At 35.8% G+C, this 16515-nt stretch overlaps 2 protein-coding genes across 2 annotated transcripts; one reads left to right on the top strand and one right to left on the bottom strand.

Moving 5' to 3' along the window:
* Positions 1-1190: 1190 nt before the first annotated feature.
* LOC107597988 (alpha-endosulfine-like) lies at positions 1191-8816 on the bottom strand. The gene is made up of 3 exons (XM_016289212.1): positions 8635-8816; positions 4151-4273; positions 1191-4006 (listed from the first exon to the last, which is right to left on the bottom strand). The coding sequence occupies exons 1-3, from the start codon at positions 8689-8691 to the stop codon at positions 3833-3835; spliced, it is 354 nt and encodes a 117-aa protein (XP_016144698.1). The 5' UTR covers positions 8692-8816; the 3' UTR covers positions 1191-3832.
* Positions 8817-10142: 1326 nt separating this feature from the next.
* hormad1 (HORMA domain containing 1) lies at positions 10143-14610 on the top strand. Its single transcript, XM_016289251.1, has 14 exons — positions 10143-10175; positions 10307-10451; positions 10534-10594; positions 11847-11883; positions 12008-12028; positions 12171-12197; positions 12356-12423; positions 12570-12721; positions 13203-13360; positions 13464-13550; positions 13656-13707; positions 13818-13885; positions 13987-14067; positions 14342-14610. Exons 1-14 carry the CDS (start codon positions 10143-10145, stop codon positions 14420-14422), a joined length of 1071 nt encoding a protein of 356 aa, XP_016144737.1. The 3' UTR covers positions 14423-14610.
* The last annotated feature ends 1905 nt before the right edge of the window (positions 14611-16515 follow it).

Raw genomic sequence — 16515 nt, 5'->3', positions numbered from 1 at the left:
TTTTAATGATGAAAAAGAGCTTGTTTTATTAAAAGCAACACTTAATAATATCTCCTATCAAAGCAAGGTTGTTTTTTTAATGACACATGCATGTTTAATACATGCTTTTTGTCAACACCGTCAGACATTCAATAAAATGTAATAAAATCAGGGAATATCAGGGGCAGCTGTCACTCTAAAGGACCCCCTTGCCACAGTTCACATCTGCAGAGTATATCAGTGTCAGACAGGCTCTGCTGAGTTTTATAGGTTTAGAATATTTTAAATCCGAATGTTAATATTTCCTGTGTCACAGCCATATGTCAACACCATCTTCCAATTTCTGAGGAAATTATTTGAAATATTTAGATAATTGTATTCTCCTGAAGCAGGTTCCATTAGCATCTAGCATGAACAGAAAACAATAAAATGGCTACTACATAAACTTAATTGGTTTTGTGAAAGAAATGCCAAATTTGTCAACACCGTCAGATGTCACCACCATAAGATTTTGTGTTCCAATGATATATCAAAATACTTAAATGTGACTCTTGAATAAAAACTTTATAAACAATAACATACTCACTGTTTGTTGTTTGTTTTAATACACTAATTGTCTGATTCAATGTATTTGATAGTTAAAATTACTACAAATTCTGGTTTTCGTCACCTCCGTCAGATGTGCCACCCTTCGTCAGATGAATATTTTGATCAAATATGATTATGATATTTTATATTTGTTGTGGAATTGTTGGTCACATGTGAAAGTGTAATCTGTCTGCTAACACGAGAATGTGTTTTGAAATGTTAAAAACATCTTGAATGCTGTTAAAGATAAAGCTGAAATTATATTACACAGTCTAAGGTAAAAAAGCACATTTTGTTAAAAAAAGAGAACAGTTGGGAGGTTGTATCAAAGCATAGCTCAGTAGCTTAGTACATATAAGATACATAAATGTAGTTTCATTTGTCCGAGTACAAGGTTTTATTTTTTCAATTTTGCACCATTTTGTCCCACTTCTCAAGAATGACTGATTTACTTTTTGATGATGCAATTGCACCATAATTATACCACAAAATATGTTTGTATGCAATTGTTCAATCGATTTACTTACACTATAATAGAAATGTTCTTAATACCACAAAAGTAAACACATGGACGTTATCTACATTTCGTTAGAAAAATAAAAAGGTACCACTCAGTGTTTTTGCTATTAAATGTAAAACTTTATTTGAATTTCAGACATAGCTCCAGTATTCGTTTTAAACATCTATCTTTACTTCTTGATTCGCCATCCTTCCCTGTAAATATAATTGTGAGAGACCAGATGACTCTGGAAACTTCTGGAAATCCACTTTCAAACACACAAAGTAATTCAAGCAAAACATCTGAAACAATAAAGAATGTATAAATGGGGCACAAAAATAAAATAATTAAACACTAAAAGCTTCATAAAGTAAGCAAAGAATAGATCTTTGTGTGTCTAATTGAGAGCGCCTTAAGTTGTAGATTTAGAGTTAATATGTGGTTGAATATCCATGAATATCACATTGCAGTGGAAGGTTTTCAGTCCAGAACTGTCTGAATTTAATCCAACCTATTAAAAAGCTTTCTTTAAATTACAATACAAGCATCCTTACCTCCATATTTACATTTCTCACACTAGAACTGATGATATTCTTGCCAATATGTTGCACCAAAAAGCAGAGAGAGATTCAGACACGCAATATTAACAAATAAAAGATAAAACACAAACTTAGTGAATATTGGAAAGACAACTGAGACCGATAATGCGAGACAAAATGCACAAATATGACACCGGATGCACAGTTTGACTATTTACAATTTGGCTGCAGCACAAAATAAGATTATCTCCTAGCACTGTGCAATAACGCATTCCTCAAAAGAAACATTGTACATCGACACATACTATCAAGTCACAAATACTAAGTGCAAGACCATCATATTTCCCTGATGTATTGCCAACTGCCACCAGCACCTCAACCATACATGAAAAAACACAATCAATCCCTTAGATGTAATTCACCTTTTAGTGAGATTTACATTGTGATAGTACAGTATTTTACCAAGAATAACATGCATTAATATACATGTTTTTGTTAACTTCACATGGCTAAACACTTTCTTTTATCTTAATCTTCAGGCCACATGTAGGCATGTATGTGGTTTTAGGAGGGACAACTTGATTAGACTATGCAAATCCTGGATTTACTGCCTAGGTTCAAGTCTAGATTTGCTCTGTAAAGGTATCCATCCTCATACTTGGACTCTGTGAGGATTGTACAAAGTCTTACAGCCTGGAATAAATGAGCTGTTAAGATCCACTGAGCTGTCAAGTTTCCAATGATTTACAACAGCCCTGTGCAGACATCTTCGCACTTTGAAGAAGCTACAGGGGTTAATTGATTAATGCCCTTTGAAGAAGGACACTTTGCTAAATGATGAGAAAAGAGTATCTTTTTAAAAGACCATAAAGGGAAAAAATGGGTCACAGGATATAATATTCCCCAAAGTCCTTTGTATGTCTGAAACCCGAAAATAAGCTGCATATCAAAGCAATCTATGGGTAATGTTTTCCAATACTTTTTATATATGTTTAAGCATGTAACTTTGTCCAAGTTTAAGTAGAGAATTTTACTATTTAGGTCTGAAATATTTTACAAATATTCAACCAAATGTGCTGCTCAATTCTGCAAATTTCCTTCCGCACCTCATTCCTCAGAAAATACAGATATTTAGGACCAAATCGACTCATTTTGTTAAGACGGATAAGATGATTACGTCATCATTATCTCAGATGATCAAAGGGATCATGTGCATCACATTACATATGTGTTGGATATCACAAAATAAATCGCACATTAATCCCATTAATACATACACTGCTGTTAAGTGTACACAAAAGCTGAATGACTCCAGATGCCCATAAGATATAACACATATAGCCACCACTGTCTATGAACATACTTTATCTTTTAACGCATTCTTTGTGCAATGACAATTTCATATTCTTAAGCCCCCTTTCATTCTCATGCGACATTCAGAGACCATTTCTGCTCTTGGCTGTTATCATTGAATTGCAACATTCTCTGTTTACACCCAAAAGCTGTCATTACAATAATCTAATCAGCAAGATTGGAACCGCTTGCTCAGATTCTACCATGGAAGGTGAAGGCTGAGAATAGTAAAACAATCCAGTCGTAAGCAGCTGTTGGTTCAACTGAGCCATATTTAGAGAGTGAGAGGTAGAAGTGTGGATGAAGGCTACACAGCTACCAGCCACTCTTTACCAAAATTGATCTGACTATTCTGTTCACTGACTTTTTTTTTTTTAAAGAAATTCTCATAAAACATTCATTAATTTGTCATTATGAATGATAAGAGGGCTGCCAATGTAATCTGGGGCCAATGGCTGTCAAGTATTGTCTATATAGAAATCAATGCCTTTTAAAACAATCCTAAATAATTGTTAAATTATTTGACACTTTTAAAAGCATCTTTTGAACAGCATTTTATGAAGTCTTCAGGGGTTTGTTCATAATATCACTAATATACAGGGTACACAGAGTAAAGTGCATCATGCTCCACCAGGGCCTGGAGTACCAAGGGTTTAGTTTATCCCTACTCTATGTGGGACACTGAAGAGGTTAACAGAGCTGGGATGCTTAGACCTACTGAAGTGAAACAAAATGACAGCAAAAGTCTACACCCAAATTAAAAGAGACAAAACAAACTCAATTGATAACCTGTCCTGATGAAGCTGGTCTGCTGGGGCTGGGGAGGTTTTGGTTTTGTTTGGTAAGAGGGTTTATTCAAAACCTATGGCTGACGTTAGCCAGCCAGTTTACTTGTAACCAATGAGGACTTTCTCTGCGGAAGGTCTTGTGGAGTTGGAATGTGATCCCCGGTGACGATGTTCTTGTCTGGATCGGCTGCAGCAGGCAACTGTTTGTTCTTCATCTTTGCCTTAGCCATGTTGTAATCTCCTGAGTCAAAATACTTTTGCTGGAGACATAAAAATGTTATGCAATAATGAAAAGGTCTTGTTTGTTTTGGCTATGTTGTAAGCACCCGGAACTTCAAAAATCTGTATGAATGAATGCCTTTAAAAACATGCTTTTTTTCAGTTGTTGAAATTTTTAAACTTACCCCTTTCTGCAGTCTCTTCATCAGAAAGTCTGAGCCACCTGGCTTTTGACCCAAGTTGGGATACTTCGCTTTCAATTTGGCCTCCTCTGTCCGCACTGGGTTTGAGTTTGTGTCCTGGGATTCCTGAAAAACATTTATTGCGATGTTATTTGATATTAGTTAGATATTAATTCTTATATGTACACTGACATTGAAAAGTTTGGGCTACGATTTTTTTTTTTTTTATGATTCTGAAATAAGTCTTTTATGCTCATCAAGGATTTATTTATTTGGTCAAAAATACAGTTAACATTATTATTGTGAAATATTATTACAATTTAATATAATTGTTTCCTATTGCAATATATTTTAAAATGTAATCTATTCTTGTGATGTTAAAGCTGAATTTTCAGCAGCCATTACTCCAGTCTTCAGTGGACGTCATTCAAATAATTTGAATATGTTGATTTGGTTAAACATTAATTATCAATGTTAAAAACAGCTGTGCTACTTATAAACCATGATACATTTCAGGATTCTTTGATGAATAGAAAGTTCAAAAGAACAGCATTTATTTGAAATAGATTTTTTTGTAACAAAGTAAAAGTGTTCACCATCATGTGTTTACATCAATTATTATATCCATGCATATCAAAGTTATTTTTAAAAAGGGGTATGAGGATTTTGAATTAGTTTATGTGAACAGTCTTTATAAAATACTAAAAAGTGGTCTGCTTTCATTTAGTCTTACTACTAAAACTATAAAGAGGAAGAAGGAAACACTCAAAACTCGAAATAATAAATCTCACACCCAAAATATAATAAGACAACAATAAAACAAAACCCCTTTCATCATGTTATTGTTCTTCCTGTAATTCCCAAAAGGTGTGTGGTCCTTAATCACATTTCTGGGCAAGGTACAGCAAGTTTAACTTGGCAATAAATTCCCAGGTGTTTTCTCTGACTTCACATTCATATTGAAACCAAATATTAAAACTACTTGGTTTCAATATGAATGCAATCTAAAATAAACAAACAGCATGTCTGGAAATTGTCACAACTGAAACTATTCAACATTCGAGTTCAGGCAATTTGTAAACATCTTCAGATTTCTGTCTTGTGGTGTAAAATGAGATGATTGTTTTGAACAGTAAAACAGCCAAATAGGTCTTCAGGTCTTGCAATAACATAGGATACATAAGATTACAGAAGGTTACAGAAAGACAAAACAGGGCTTGCAAATTTTTTTAATTTCTGGTAGCCCTTTGAGCAGTCACTCTTCAGATTTTGGTAGCCTGAAATGAATTTATCTACCCCGAATAAAAAAAAAAGAAAAAAATATGTTTTTTAATTGGATTGGAGTCAAAACAGCAAACAAAAAAATTTCAAAATGCAAATATCAAGGGAGGAATTTTATTTCACTATTTACAGGATATCAGCAGGATTTTAAAATTCAAATGTAAGGCTTTTTATGACCCTTTTTAAGAAATGCACAAATCAAATTAATGCCGTACGAATGGGGTAGGGTAATGTCTGGTAACATATTAAACCGTAAAGATTTACAGTTCAGATACAGGTTTTCACAAAACAAAAACGATAGATCACATTTCAGCCTTTAAACCATTTTTAGGAAAAAGTCAAACGTAGGCTATAAATTATTATACTAATTTAAAACATATAAATATCTTACTGTCTTCTTAACACTTAAATGCATACCTCGGGTCTTTAGCGACCCAGCACATCATTCTCAACCCTCTCACTCCTTAATTTTTTTAAGTTAGACATCAACTTTTTTAGTATTCCTCAATCTATTAATTATAAACAATATAACAAGAAAAAAATAGTAAAATATAAAAGAATGCCTGTTTTCTGATAAATTTTTTGAAAAAAGTGTATAGGGTCGCTAGAGACCAGAGGTATGTAAATGTATGTACTTTTACAAGTATTTTTTTACAACTATATTTACATATCTGATGACTCAATATGTGCAATGCATCTTTTTTCCTCAAGGTGGCACTGTTTGATACACAATGATGACGTGACGTTTCACTCATAATTACCGCAGGCATAAAATTTAAGTGGTTTGAATGGCTTTACTGCAGAGCAATTACTATACGCAATGAAATATAAATGTCACTGCCATTTGATGCTGGATGTGATGAATAAGCTGCCAGTGATCCAAATATTGAATATGAAGTCATTGAAAATGATAGTTTTGAGAATAGGTTGAGATCGTGAATGTGAGGCAGATGCTGAATATACCGTGGAAGTGCACTCTGACGATGACAGAGATGGTAAAATCATCTGCTCAAATTGAACCCTTTTACATTTCAAAGGGTAACGAAATATGCTTCAATTTATTCTTCTGTAATTGTTCTTAAAATATCAAGAGAGTTTTTTGCTATTGCAGCAGTTAGAGATCCATCCGTGCTGGATATATAGATATATATAATGATTGGCGAAACATTCATGCATTTAAGGGTTAATTGTTTAGATTTTTAGAAGGCACATTAGCTTCTTATCGATCCACCGGTTCACATTAACAACTGTACGTGTTTGCTGTTTAAAAACATGGGCTGATTTTCGCATTGGTCTGAACAAAAACAGCAGACAGGCTTCTTGAAAATGCAAATTAATTTTCTGCCACTAGGTGCATGAAGCAGCGCTGCATTCACAAACGCAAAATTTCCAGGCATTATAAATAAAGATTAAATGAAAATGCCCTCGAAACTTTTCTGAAGATAGCCAGTTCCCTTCAGAGATACATTCATATAACTACAGCAACGCTGCGTTTTGACTTTGAAACATGCAGCGCTCTTATTTAGCCTACTCAAATGATAGCCTTTTGAAGTTTAATCGTCACATTAATCCATTATCAGCTTGTAACACTCCCAAGAGAAAGGAAAACTTGAAATCGCATCATATGACCCCTTTAAGACTTTACTTATTCCATTTAGGTATTTAATACTTTTTATGGACTTAAATTTGATACAACTAAATTTAAGACATTTTAAGGACCCTGTATTCAAGATAGCCTGTCGGGCCGGGGGTTGATACATTTTGGTAGCCCGACTGAAATACACAATAGCCTCGGAACGTTGGGTTAACGATTTAGAGAGCCCTGCAAATATTTGAAAACCTACATATTATTGAGAACCTCAGTTGTTTGGTTGCATTTTGAATAATCCTCGATTTTGCCCTAAGCTAAGGAATCAAGAGGGGTTGTGTTTAGACTGAGGCCTTGTAAACAACAAAAAGCAGTCTTTAGAAAGGGCTAATGATATAGACTGCAGGACAGATGTTTAAGTATGCTTCCATTATGACTGCATGACCATTTTTGCAAATGACTAGGCCGTGTCAACAAGGGACAGATCTTAAATGCATGTTATGCTGGCTAAAAGACATAAATTTGCATGCAATTGTAGCAGAAAGCAAACTGCAGAAAAACAGGTTTGTAAATCATCATGCCACAGTAACTAATTCTACATGCTACACCCAATGAGTCTCTGTGAATCACAAACAATTCATAAAACAGCATTTTAAAACACAAACGCAGAATCTAAACAGTCTCCTATGCGTTTATTAAATTCTACAAGGACCCATGAGATAGCATTTTATTTTTTTCCCCAATGATATACATCATAAACATTTTTATCAGGTCTAGGGAACAAAAAACAACAAAGTTACGTTTCATCCAAAAGGTTAAAACTGTAGTTTATCGCGATGGTATTTTTTCCTCCACTGACAGCAATTTCCGCACACTGTATGGCATTAATAAACACAAAACACCTGAAGAAGAAACACTCTTCTGATTAAGTCCAATATGCTGATTCACTAGGATCTATAACAAGTAATTTATGAGCTGCTATATTCAGCACCACCTGGAAAAAAGTGCAAACAAGGCTATTAGGTTCCCCTCAGTCAAAACTACTCTTAAAAACTGCATGCTCTTGGGACTCGTGGACCTGTCCTGAATCTCATTTGGATACATGTCATTTTAGCACAAAATTGTCAATAATAGTGCGTTTATGAAGGTCTTCTGATTTATAATAAATTGAACATGGCCCCTTCAAATAAATAATAAGAATCTGGTTATCATAGATTGGCTTAACTTGACAACATTATGCGGAAACATGAAAAAAAGCTTATTCTCTTTCATACAGCCCAACGGACACCATCAGGTTAAAGTAGGTGTGACAAAAACGAGAGTGGCAGAATGAACCAATCAAACACTGTTCTTTCGTGACGTCTGAGCTCACTAACCAATCAAAAGGAGGCTCATGCTTGCGAACTGCACGTCTATCATATTGTTCAACTCATGCAGGTGACAACTCAGAACACAAATTGCAAAGAGTCAGAGACATTTCTGTGTTAAAGGTGTCAATGAGCAATAAGTCGTTTTAATATTACGGCATTTAGGCGTAATGACATGATAGTAGTCGACTAACTGACAGACACCACAAGAGACTGCAGCGAGCGAGGCGCAACCCGAATCTAATCCCCACCTGAGTCTCGTCCATCTGCTCCGACTGCGTCTCCGTGTCCTGGTTATCTGACGACATGACTATTCGGCTTTTGCTGACCAATTACTCAGCGAGTGTGAGTGTAAATCTTGCCGTCTAATCGTGCCCGACCTGCTCCACCCACGGTGTCCAGTATCAAAATGGCGTTCGCTGCAGTGACGTCATTTTGGAGGACGGTCACGCAGCGGAAGAGCCAATAGGAATCTGGTTAGATGTTTGAGAGACAAGAGAATCAGCCCGTAGATGTCCAATAGTCGTATCCAAATAAATAAGTGACCAATGGTAGGCTACAATGATTTTGCGAGCTCACACAATAATAAACATAATATAGGGCAACTTAAACTGTTAAATGATATTAAAATCTACAGGAGATGTTTATAAAAAATTCTCAATAAATGGCAGGTTTTCAATATGTATCATGTGCGACTATACTATTATCTAGGAAAGACCTTGTAATTACTGTTACTGAAATAGTAATTAAAAGGCCTAGGCCTAAGTAGACTTAATTTACAATACATCAGTCATGCATTGGCGTTTAAATATACACACATACTGGCAAAACTTGTATAGCTTGAATGCACTTGTAGGTCGCTTTGGATAAAAACGTCTGCTAAATGCATAATTATTATTATTATTATAAATATGTGCACCTGCAATCTCCTACCCCAAATATATTATATTTCCCCTTCACAATAACCCACTGTGTTCAAGGCTTGTCATGCCTGAGGTAAGAATGATATTTAGTACTTTTAACAATGCGTTGATGGTCATACTGTAGTTTTGAACATTTTAAAATAGCCCCTATAGCATGCCATAAAGTGTTGAACACCATTTTGTTTCTACGTTTTTTTTTATTTTTTAATGCAAATATTATAACAACTTTCATGTAAATGCACAAAAACAATTAACAAAATGTAGAAAAACGAAAAATAAACGGTATGAGAAAAGCGAATAGTTCACTAAAAACGCACATGAAGCCCTAGCACGCCTTGCTGTTTTTCAAAAGAAGCGCTTCTATATTCAAAATTGCATAATTCTGATTTCTGTAGTGAATAACTTTGCATAAGCCAACGTTTGCGTGTTTATATGGTACTTACACGTAATTAGACAAGAAACATTAAGAGACGTCGCATTTTAGTTATCCTACAGTTACAGCTCTTCTTTTTGGCATGACGTCAGGAGTTTATGGCGGGAGTCTCGCACACTCGGTCGGTGTTGACAGTTTAAACAAGTCGGTTGAGATAAGATAGGCCAATATATTTGTTACCATCAGTTTTTAGTTGATATTTGTCATTCTTTTATAATTTAACTGCCCGCAAAAGTTATTTTATTGTCAACTTTATCTGGTAAGACAATTATATTCTTTACACTGTTATGTGCTGTTGAGCAACAGAACATTGTTTTAATTCCAAAGGCAAAAACTGACAATCGCACATTATGTTTTTAGATGCTATTTTTTGGCTTTTTTACTGGTAATCTGTTACAATAACATGGCATGTGAACAGAAACTGCGCCCTGTTCAGGTAAAGATTAACGTAGTTTTCTCACATCTAGCACAATACCACCTAACGTTACTGTGTGACGCTTTTGCTAGCCTTTCCATACCTTGTAAATCTAATAATATCTTGCTTACCAATTTTGTGTGTGTGTGTAGAGCTGTCAGATGCTGCCTGATGTGGTGTCCACCGAACAGCAGTCACTGGTGCTTGTGAAGAAACTTTTAGCCATTGCTGTGTCAAGCATCACTTACCTCAGGGGTCTTTTCCCAGAAAAGGCCTATGGGCGCAAATATGTTGGAGGTAAAAATGATGCATTAAGTGAAACAGGCAACAGAAATCTTGATTCACTTTATTATTTGTGTTTTTTCTTTTCTTTTCAAAGAGCTGGATGTCCTTATACTGCGAGAGCATAGCTGTCCTGGTGCTCAGCAAATTGTGCAGTGGTAAGTGGACAGTTGACACACATTCACATTCCCTTCATGAAAAATGTATATTCAAATTTAAACCAAATTCATACATCATTTGGAAGTATAATCTGTTCGGAGAACATCTGGTTTAAAGGGGTCATATGATGCGATGACAAGTTTTCCTTTGTCTTTGGAGTGTTATAAGCTGTTCGTGAATAGATAAGATCCCTAAAGTTGCAAAGACTAAAGTCTTAAACCCAAAGAGATATTCTTTATAAAAGTTAAGACTGGTCCATGCCCTCCTAAAACACCTCATTCAAACATGCCACCACATGTCTACGACACTAATGTGGGAAGATTTGCATAACACCGCCCAAATGTTCACGCAAAGAAAGAAGGCGTAACTTTGATTCTTGCTGTAGTATTGTTGCTGCCGCCGCCATGTCGTGGAGACGCTGTGTGTTTCGTTGTGAAAGCGAAACTACTTTGTTTGGCCTTCCAAAAGAGGACACAACTAGAAATCAGTGGTTAAGTAGTATTTACAACACTGTTCCAGAACAGTTCAAACCAAATATTCAGATGTGTGCAACGCATTTTACGGAGGACGAGGACTGTTTCCTGGGAGAGTAGCCGTGAATTCCGGTGAATTCAGTTCCTCTGTTTCCCCTTCGGCACGCATGCTGACCACAGTCTATGATGCTGACAAATAATGCTAACTCACAGCCTGAAGGTACGTTTTCATGATTCAAACGCGAGTTTTGAGCAGTGTAGAGTAGCGCTTGTTGTTTGTCATTCCTCTGATCACAAATGCAGACATGGTTTTTGTATGTTTACGCAGCGTGATGCAACGCAATGCGTAAAAAAACAGTATAAGTCATTATAATCAGTAATTATGTCCCCACTGGATGCAACAAATGCCTCGTTTATAATAGGTTTTATTGTTTTTGTCTCATCGCTCCGGGACACGGCATCACAGTATGGTAAGGGGCGTAACATTTCCGTCACACGCTTGATGAATTCAGCCAATCACAACGCACTGGATAGCTGGCCAATCAGAGCACACCTCGCTTTTCAGAACGATGAGATTTGTAAAAATGTACACGTTTCAGAAAGGTGGGGCATATAGGAGAAACAATAATGTACAGTATGTGGAAAATAATGTGTTTTTTTAACCTTTAACCGCATAAACACATTTCATTACACCAAATACACAAAATAATGTTATTTTTAGCAACGTCATATGACCCCTTTAAGCTGCATGGAGAGTATCTCACCTCCACTGTTTCAGGTTGCAGGGCTGTTTTGATGCACTTCAAAGAAGATACGTAAGTTTGTGCTTTTGTACTCTTCTGTATTTTCATAGTTTTCATTTATGTTTAGTTACAAGACATATACTGATCATCACTCACAGTAACCTTTTGACCTTTTGCATCTGCTTTGCTTTATCAGCTGCGCATGGTTCTTCTATCAGTGAGTATTAACTAATTGATTTGAAAACAAACAGTAATCAATTTAAAACCGTACATTATATGATGTGGTATGATAGTTTATATGCTATATATTATATATGTCTTATTTTTTTTAATAAAAATGTTAACATTTTTTCTTGTAGATTTACTGTGATCCAGACAATCCACAGGTGATCAGATGTTGTCTCTTTGTTTGGATGAATGCCATACTTTAATGTTACTTAATCTCTCTTTTAATATAATACAAATGAAATCAGTGCATGACAACCTTGTTTATGTAAGACTTTGAATTTCCATTTTCACTTTTCCATCTTTGCTTTTGCTGCAGAAAGTGACTGAATGCTACCAGTTTAAAATCAATTACACAGAGAAAGGACCTCAGATGGACTTTGAGAGGTGGCATTTCTGTCTGAGCCATTATCAAAACTAGTTGATGGATATTTACCCCAACATATATAGCTTCCATAGCATTATATACTACCACGTGTCGGCATACTGACTATTAATGTTGTGCTTTTGAAAATAATTGTCTGTGTTTCCAGCAAAAATGGGCAGAGTCTGACTAAAATGGCCTGTGACAACACCCAGAAATCCAGTATGCTGCTGGTGCGCAAGCTTTACATGCTGATGCAAAATCTCGGCCCGCTGCCTGACAACATCTGCCTCAACATGAAACTCTTCTACTATGATGAGGGTAAATCTATCTTGCTATCTGCCACAGACAGTACCATGTACATGAAGTTGTCCATGTACATTGTTTGTCATTTATTTCTTTTTAGTATGTGATAAGTTATTGCGGTTAACTCAATATTTATTTGGATTATTTAAAAGCACTTAATACTTTGCAGATCTTCACACAACATAAAGTTAATCAGAGATGCACAAACAAATTTGGCCCATGATTACCTTTAATTTGGGTTGCTATATCATATCACAAGAGGAGGGAAAAATAGGAGAAAATGCCCTTGACACATATCTTCATTTCTAATTTATCTTTATAACATTTTGTTTCATTTTTAGATTGCAATGTAGAGAATATACGTTTATTTGATTAAAAATAGAAATTCAATATAATATAGTTGGATTTAATGCAACATTTACTTTTGGCCAACAGCTCTCAATCTAGTTTGGTTTTTGGTTTTTTGATTCAGTGTCACTGTGTATTTGTGTTTCAGTGACCCCTCAGGAGTATCAGCCACCTGGCTTCAAGGACGATGACAACGAGACGTTGATATTTGAGAGGGAACCAGTAAATCTGACCATGGGAGAGGTGGTCACACCTTTTCATAGCCTCAGAATGAACGTCACTACTGAGCGCAAGAGACTTGAGCCGGTGAGATAAAGGAGCTAGACGTCTAGTGATCTGTCTGGAAGAAAATTTAAATAAAATCAACGGTGTAAAGCAGTGATCACATTTTTTTTATGTGCGTGAACAGTTTGATGAGGAGGAAGTATGTGTGAGTACAAAATGGTCTTTGAAAATGTTTGAAGATGGAATGATGTCTGAGACCTCAGTTCAGCAGGTGGGGTCTTTTTAATAATTAGCTGATATGTCCTTATTTCCTTTTCTGCCTTACCTTTACAAAATGTGAGGATTAATCTCAAATGGTGGACTTTTTTGCTCGCAGGAGTGTATGACAAAGGAGAAAGTCATCATTGATGCTGGCATTGAATACTCAGGTGAATATTAGACTCTGCTTTGCCAGTTTAATGAGATCAGCATGAGTCTAAATCAAGGAAAATGCAACCAACTCCCAGCAACTTTTACTCATGGTCTGCCACATTTACAGAAACTCAGGAAAACTCACAACAGGCTCACAGAAGCGGCAAGGAGGATTTTGACATAACAAATGCAAAGGTAGCGTTACACAATTCACCACACACACAGGTAAGTTATCAGTCTGCTATTGTGGCCTGTGTATGAGAGGAAGTTGTATTTAATTATGTGATGTATTTTAGATGGACAGTCTGGTAAAGAAAACTGCTGATCTTAAGGTGAATGCAAGGAAGACCAGGAGCGGACGCATCTTTGAGCCTCAGGTAGGAAATACACAGCCCATGGCCCATATCTGTATCTTGTCGTGTTGGTTGGACTTTTATTACATTTTTACCAGTATAATCACTGGAATTTTGTGAACAGTTTTAAAATAAAACTGTTTAGTTTCATGTAACGTCTCATTCTGATGGCTATCATGCAATCAGAGCCAGGGAAAATGTGAAGTAAACAAATGAGTAATTTAAAAACAGATTATTCAAGCTTTCTTGTTCTGATTAACTAATTTACCATAACTAAACACACTTCCTCTGTCTGTAGATCTCTCAGTTAGTGTTCCCGCTGAGCCAAGATCCCCAGCCATCAGCCCCGAAGAGGCGCAAAGTCAGTGTACCTAAATAACATTGACTTGTACACTCACAGTATTTCTAGTACAGTCACACAGCAACATACTAACACATACTGTTTATTTATTTTATTCATTCAGTTGCAGAAATGCATTGTTAACAAGTTTTATGGTTCAAGGGCGTGTCATAACTTGAGGAGTGCACAAATGAATTTTGTTATTTATGTTAGTTTTCTATCAGATAAATTTGTGCCTGTAAATGTTAGTAGCATAACAAGATTTTAGTCACTGCATACAGTACCATGTACAAATGTAATGAGTCCACTAGATGGCAGCATGTATTGTGAGTTGCAGAAATGCATTGTTAACAAGTTTTATGGTTCAAGGGCGTGTCATAACTTGAGGAGTGCACAAATGAATTTTGTATTTTGTTATTTATGTTAGTTTTCTATCAGATAAATTTGTGCCTGTAAATGTTAGTAGCATAACAATATTTTAGTCACTGCATACAGTACCATGTACAAATGTAATGAGTCCACTAGATGGCAGCATGTATTGTCCCTGAGTATATTAAAACAGTGATTCCAATAAAATAACATGCAGCCTTCTTTAGTAAAGCAGACAGTTTTATGGATATACTTGAACCTGAGTGATATAATATAATAAATAATGAATTTTAGAATGTATGTCTAGAGAAATACAGATATTAGACTCATTTGAACAGAAAACTAGATTTGGCTTTGTTTCTTGATGCTGATCTTTACAGCTAAGCAACATAACATCTTCCCGCGCGGTAAATTTGTTGAATTGTCTAAATATATAAAAAAATGAATCTATAAAATGATTAGTAACATATGTCTGATGTAAAGTTGAGAATAGTGGCCTGAATCTTCCAGTATATTTGCACCTGCTGCAAGCTTCTTGAAGCTAAATCAGCTGTTTAAAATATGAGAGTTTTTATATTATTTTTTAAAACATCTACACAAATAGCAGTTTTTTTATTTTTTGCAAACATATTCTAAAATTCCATGGTAACAACAATATGCAGTAGTCCATGTTTAAAATAGCGTTTACTTTATCTAGTTACAAAATATCTGTTGGCTCATTGCCTGAGCGTAAGAAGTTGGCTAAAGACAAAAGCATCTAAAATTGCATATTCCAAATATGCAGTTTCAAGCTTGGCTGTCTTTGGGACTTGAATTGTCACTGATCAGAAATCACAGAAGCCTCTTTGCCCATTCACACAAGAGCTTTTGGTTTTGACATCAGAGTTTGATCCATTTAGCATCTTCTCCTCCTGGTTCACAGCAGCTGCTAGTAGTCATGTTAGTACTCACATGGATGAAGCAAACATCTCAGTTTGGACCTAAAAGTACAATATAAAATGAGACCTGCAGGGGGAGGGTAGTGGAGTGGAGTTAGGACCAAGCAATCGAACCAAGTTAGCTGCTGTCAGGCTGTGTATCTGTGTGTGGGGGGTGATATCACCCTCAGGGCTTCTGAGAGGGGGGCTTCGGACATTTAGCAGGGGACTGTGATCCCCTGACCTTGCCAGAAGGGTAGAAAATGTTTTGCTGCTGATTAGCAATTATTCAGCTTAGCTAAACTTTTAGTGCAATTTCTTTCTTTCTTTTTTTAAAGAAGGCAAACAAAAATGCTTAAATAAGAAGTTCACATTGCAGTAAAACACAGAGGATAATTTCAGTTTGATTGAAATGAATACACACAGCCTTCCTGATAGTGATAGTTTTGATAGTGTATTTATTTTTTCCATTATTCATTCTGTAATCATTTATTTACCCCTAAATGGTGCATATTAGTACTTGAAAAGTGCATATTAGTACCCAAAGTGTACATATTAGTACCTTTTGAAAGCTGAGAGAAATCAAATATGAACTAAAATTGTACCTTTATCTATGACCAAACAAGCAAAGCAAAAACAAAAAAGCATAGGATCTTTTAGAGTGGCTTCCACTTTTACCCTATTGATTGGTATCCATGAGATAAAATGTGTCACGAGTCACGACCAAGCTGAATTCATGCTTGGCATCTCTCAACATGACAGTGTTTTACACGTGTGTTCCCTCTGAAATAGCAGTACCGTACACTTGACCTTGGGCTGGATGTATGTGCCTGTGAGCTGCGGACC

This window comes from Sinocyclocheilus grahami, unplaced genomic scaffold, assembly GCF_001515645.1.
Source record: "Sinocyclocheilus grahami isolate Dianchi unplaced genomic scaffold, SAMN03320097.WGS_v1.1 scaffold242.1, whole genome shotgun sequence".
NCBI lineage: Eukaryota > Metazoa > Chordata > Actinopteri > Cypriniformes > Cyprinidae > Sinocyclocheilus > Sinocyclocheilus grahami.
Note: the sequence above shows the minus strand (reverse complement) of the source record. Positions and strands in the feature narration are given on the sequence as shown.

Bases quoted from the DNA above. Each gene is read 5' to 3' on its own strand.
- hormad1 (XM_016289251.1), top strand. From the start codon at position 10,143: ATGGCATGTGAACAGAAACTGCGCCCTGTTCAG. The intron at 10,595-11,846 runs GTAAGTGGACAG...CCACTGTTTCAG, and splicing joins GCTCAGCAAATTGTGCAGTG to GTTGCAGGGCTGTTTTGATG. The intron at 13,551-13,655 runs GTGGGGTCTTTT...TTTTGCTCGCAG, and splicing joins CTGAGACCTCAGTTCAGCAG to GAGTGTATGACAAAGGAGAA.
- LOC107597988 (XM_016289212.1), bottom strand. From the start codon at position 8,691: ATGTCGTCAGATAACCAGGACACGGAGACGCAGTCGGAGCAGATGGAC. The intron at 4,274-8,634 runs GTGGGGATTAGA...AATGTTTTTCAG, and splicing joins AGCAGATGGACGAGACTCAG to GAATCCCAGGACACAAACTC. The intron at 4,007-4,150 runs GTAAGTTTAAAA...TTATGTCTCCAG, and splicing joins TGAAGAGACTGCAGAAAGGG to CAAAAGTATTTTGACTCAGG.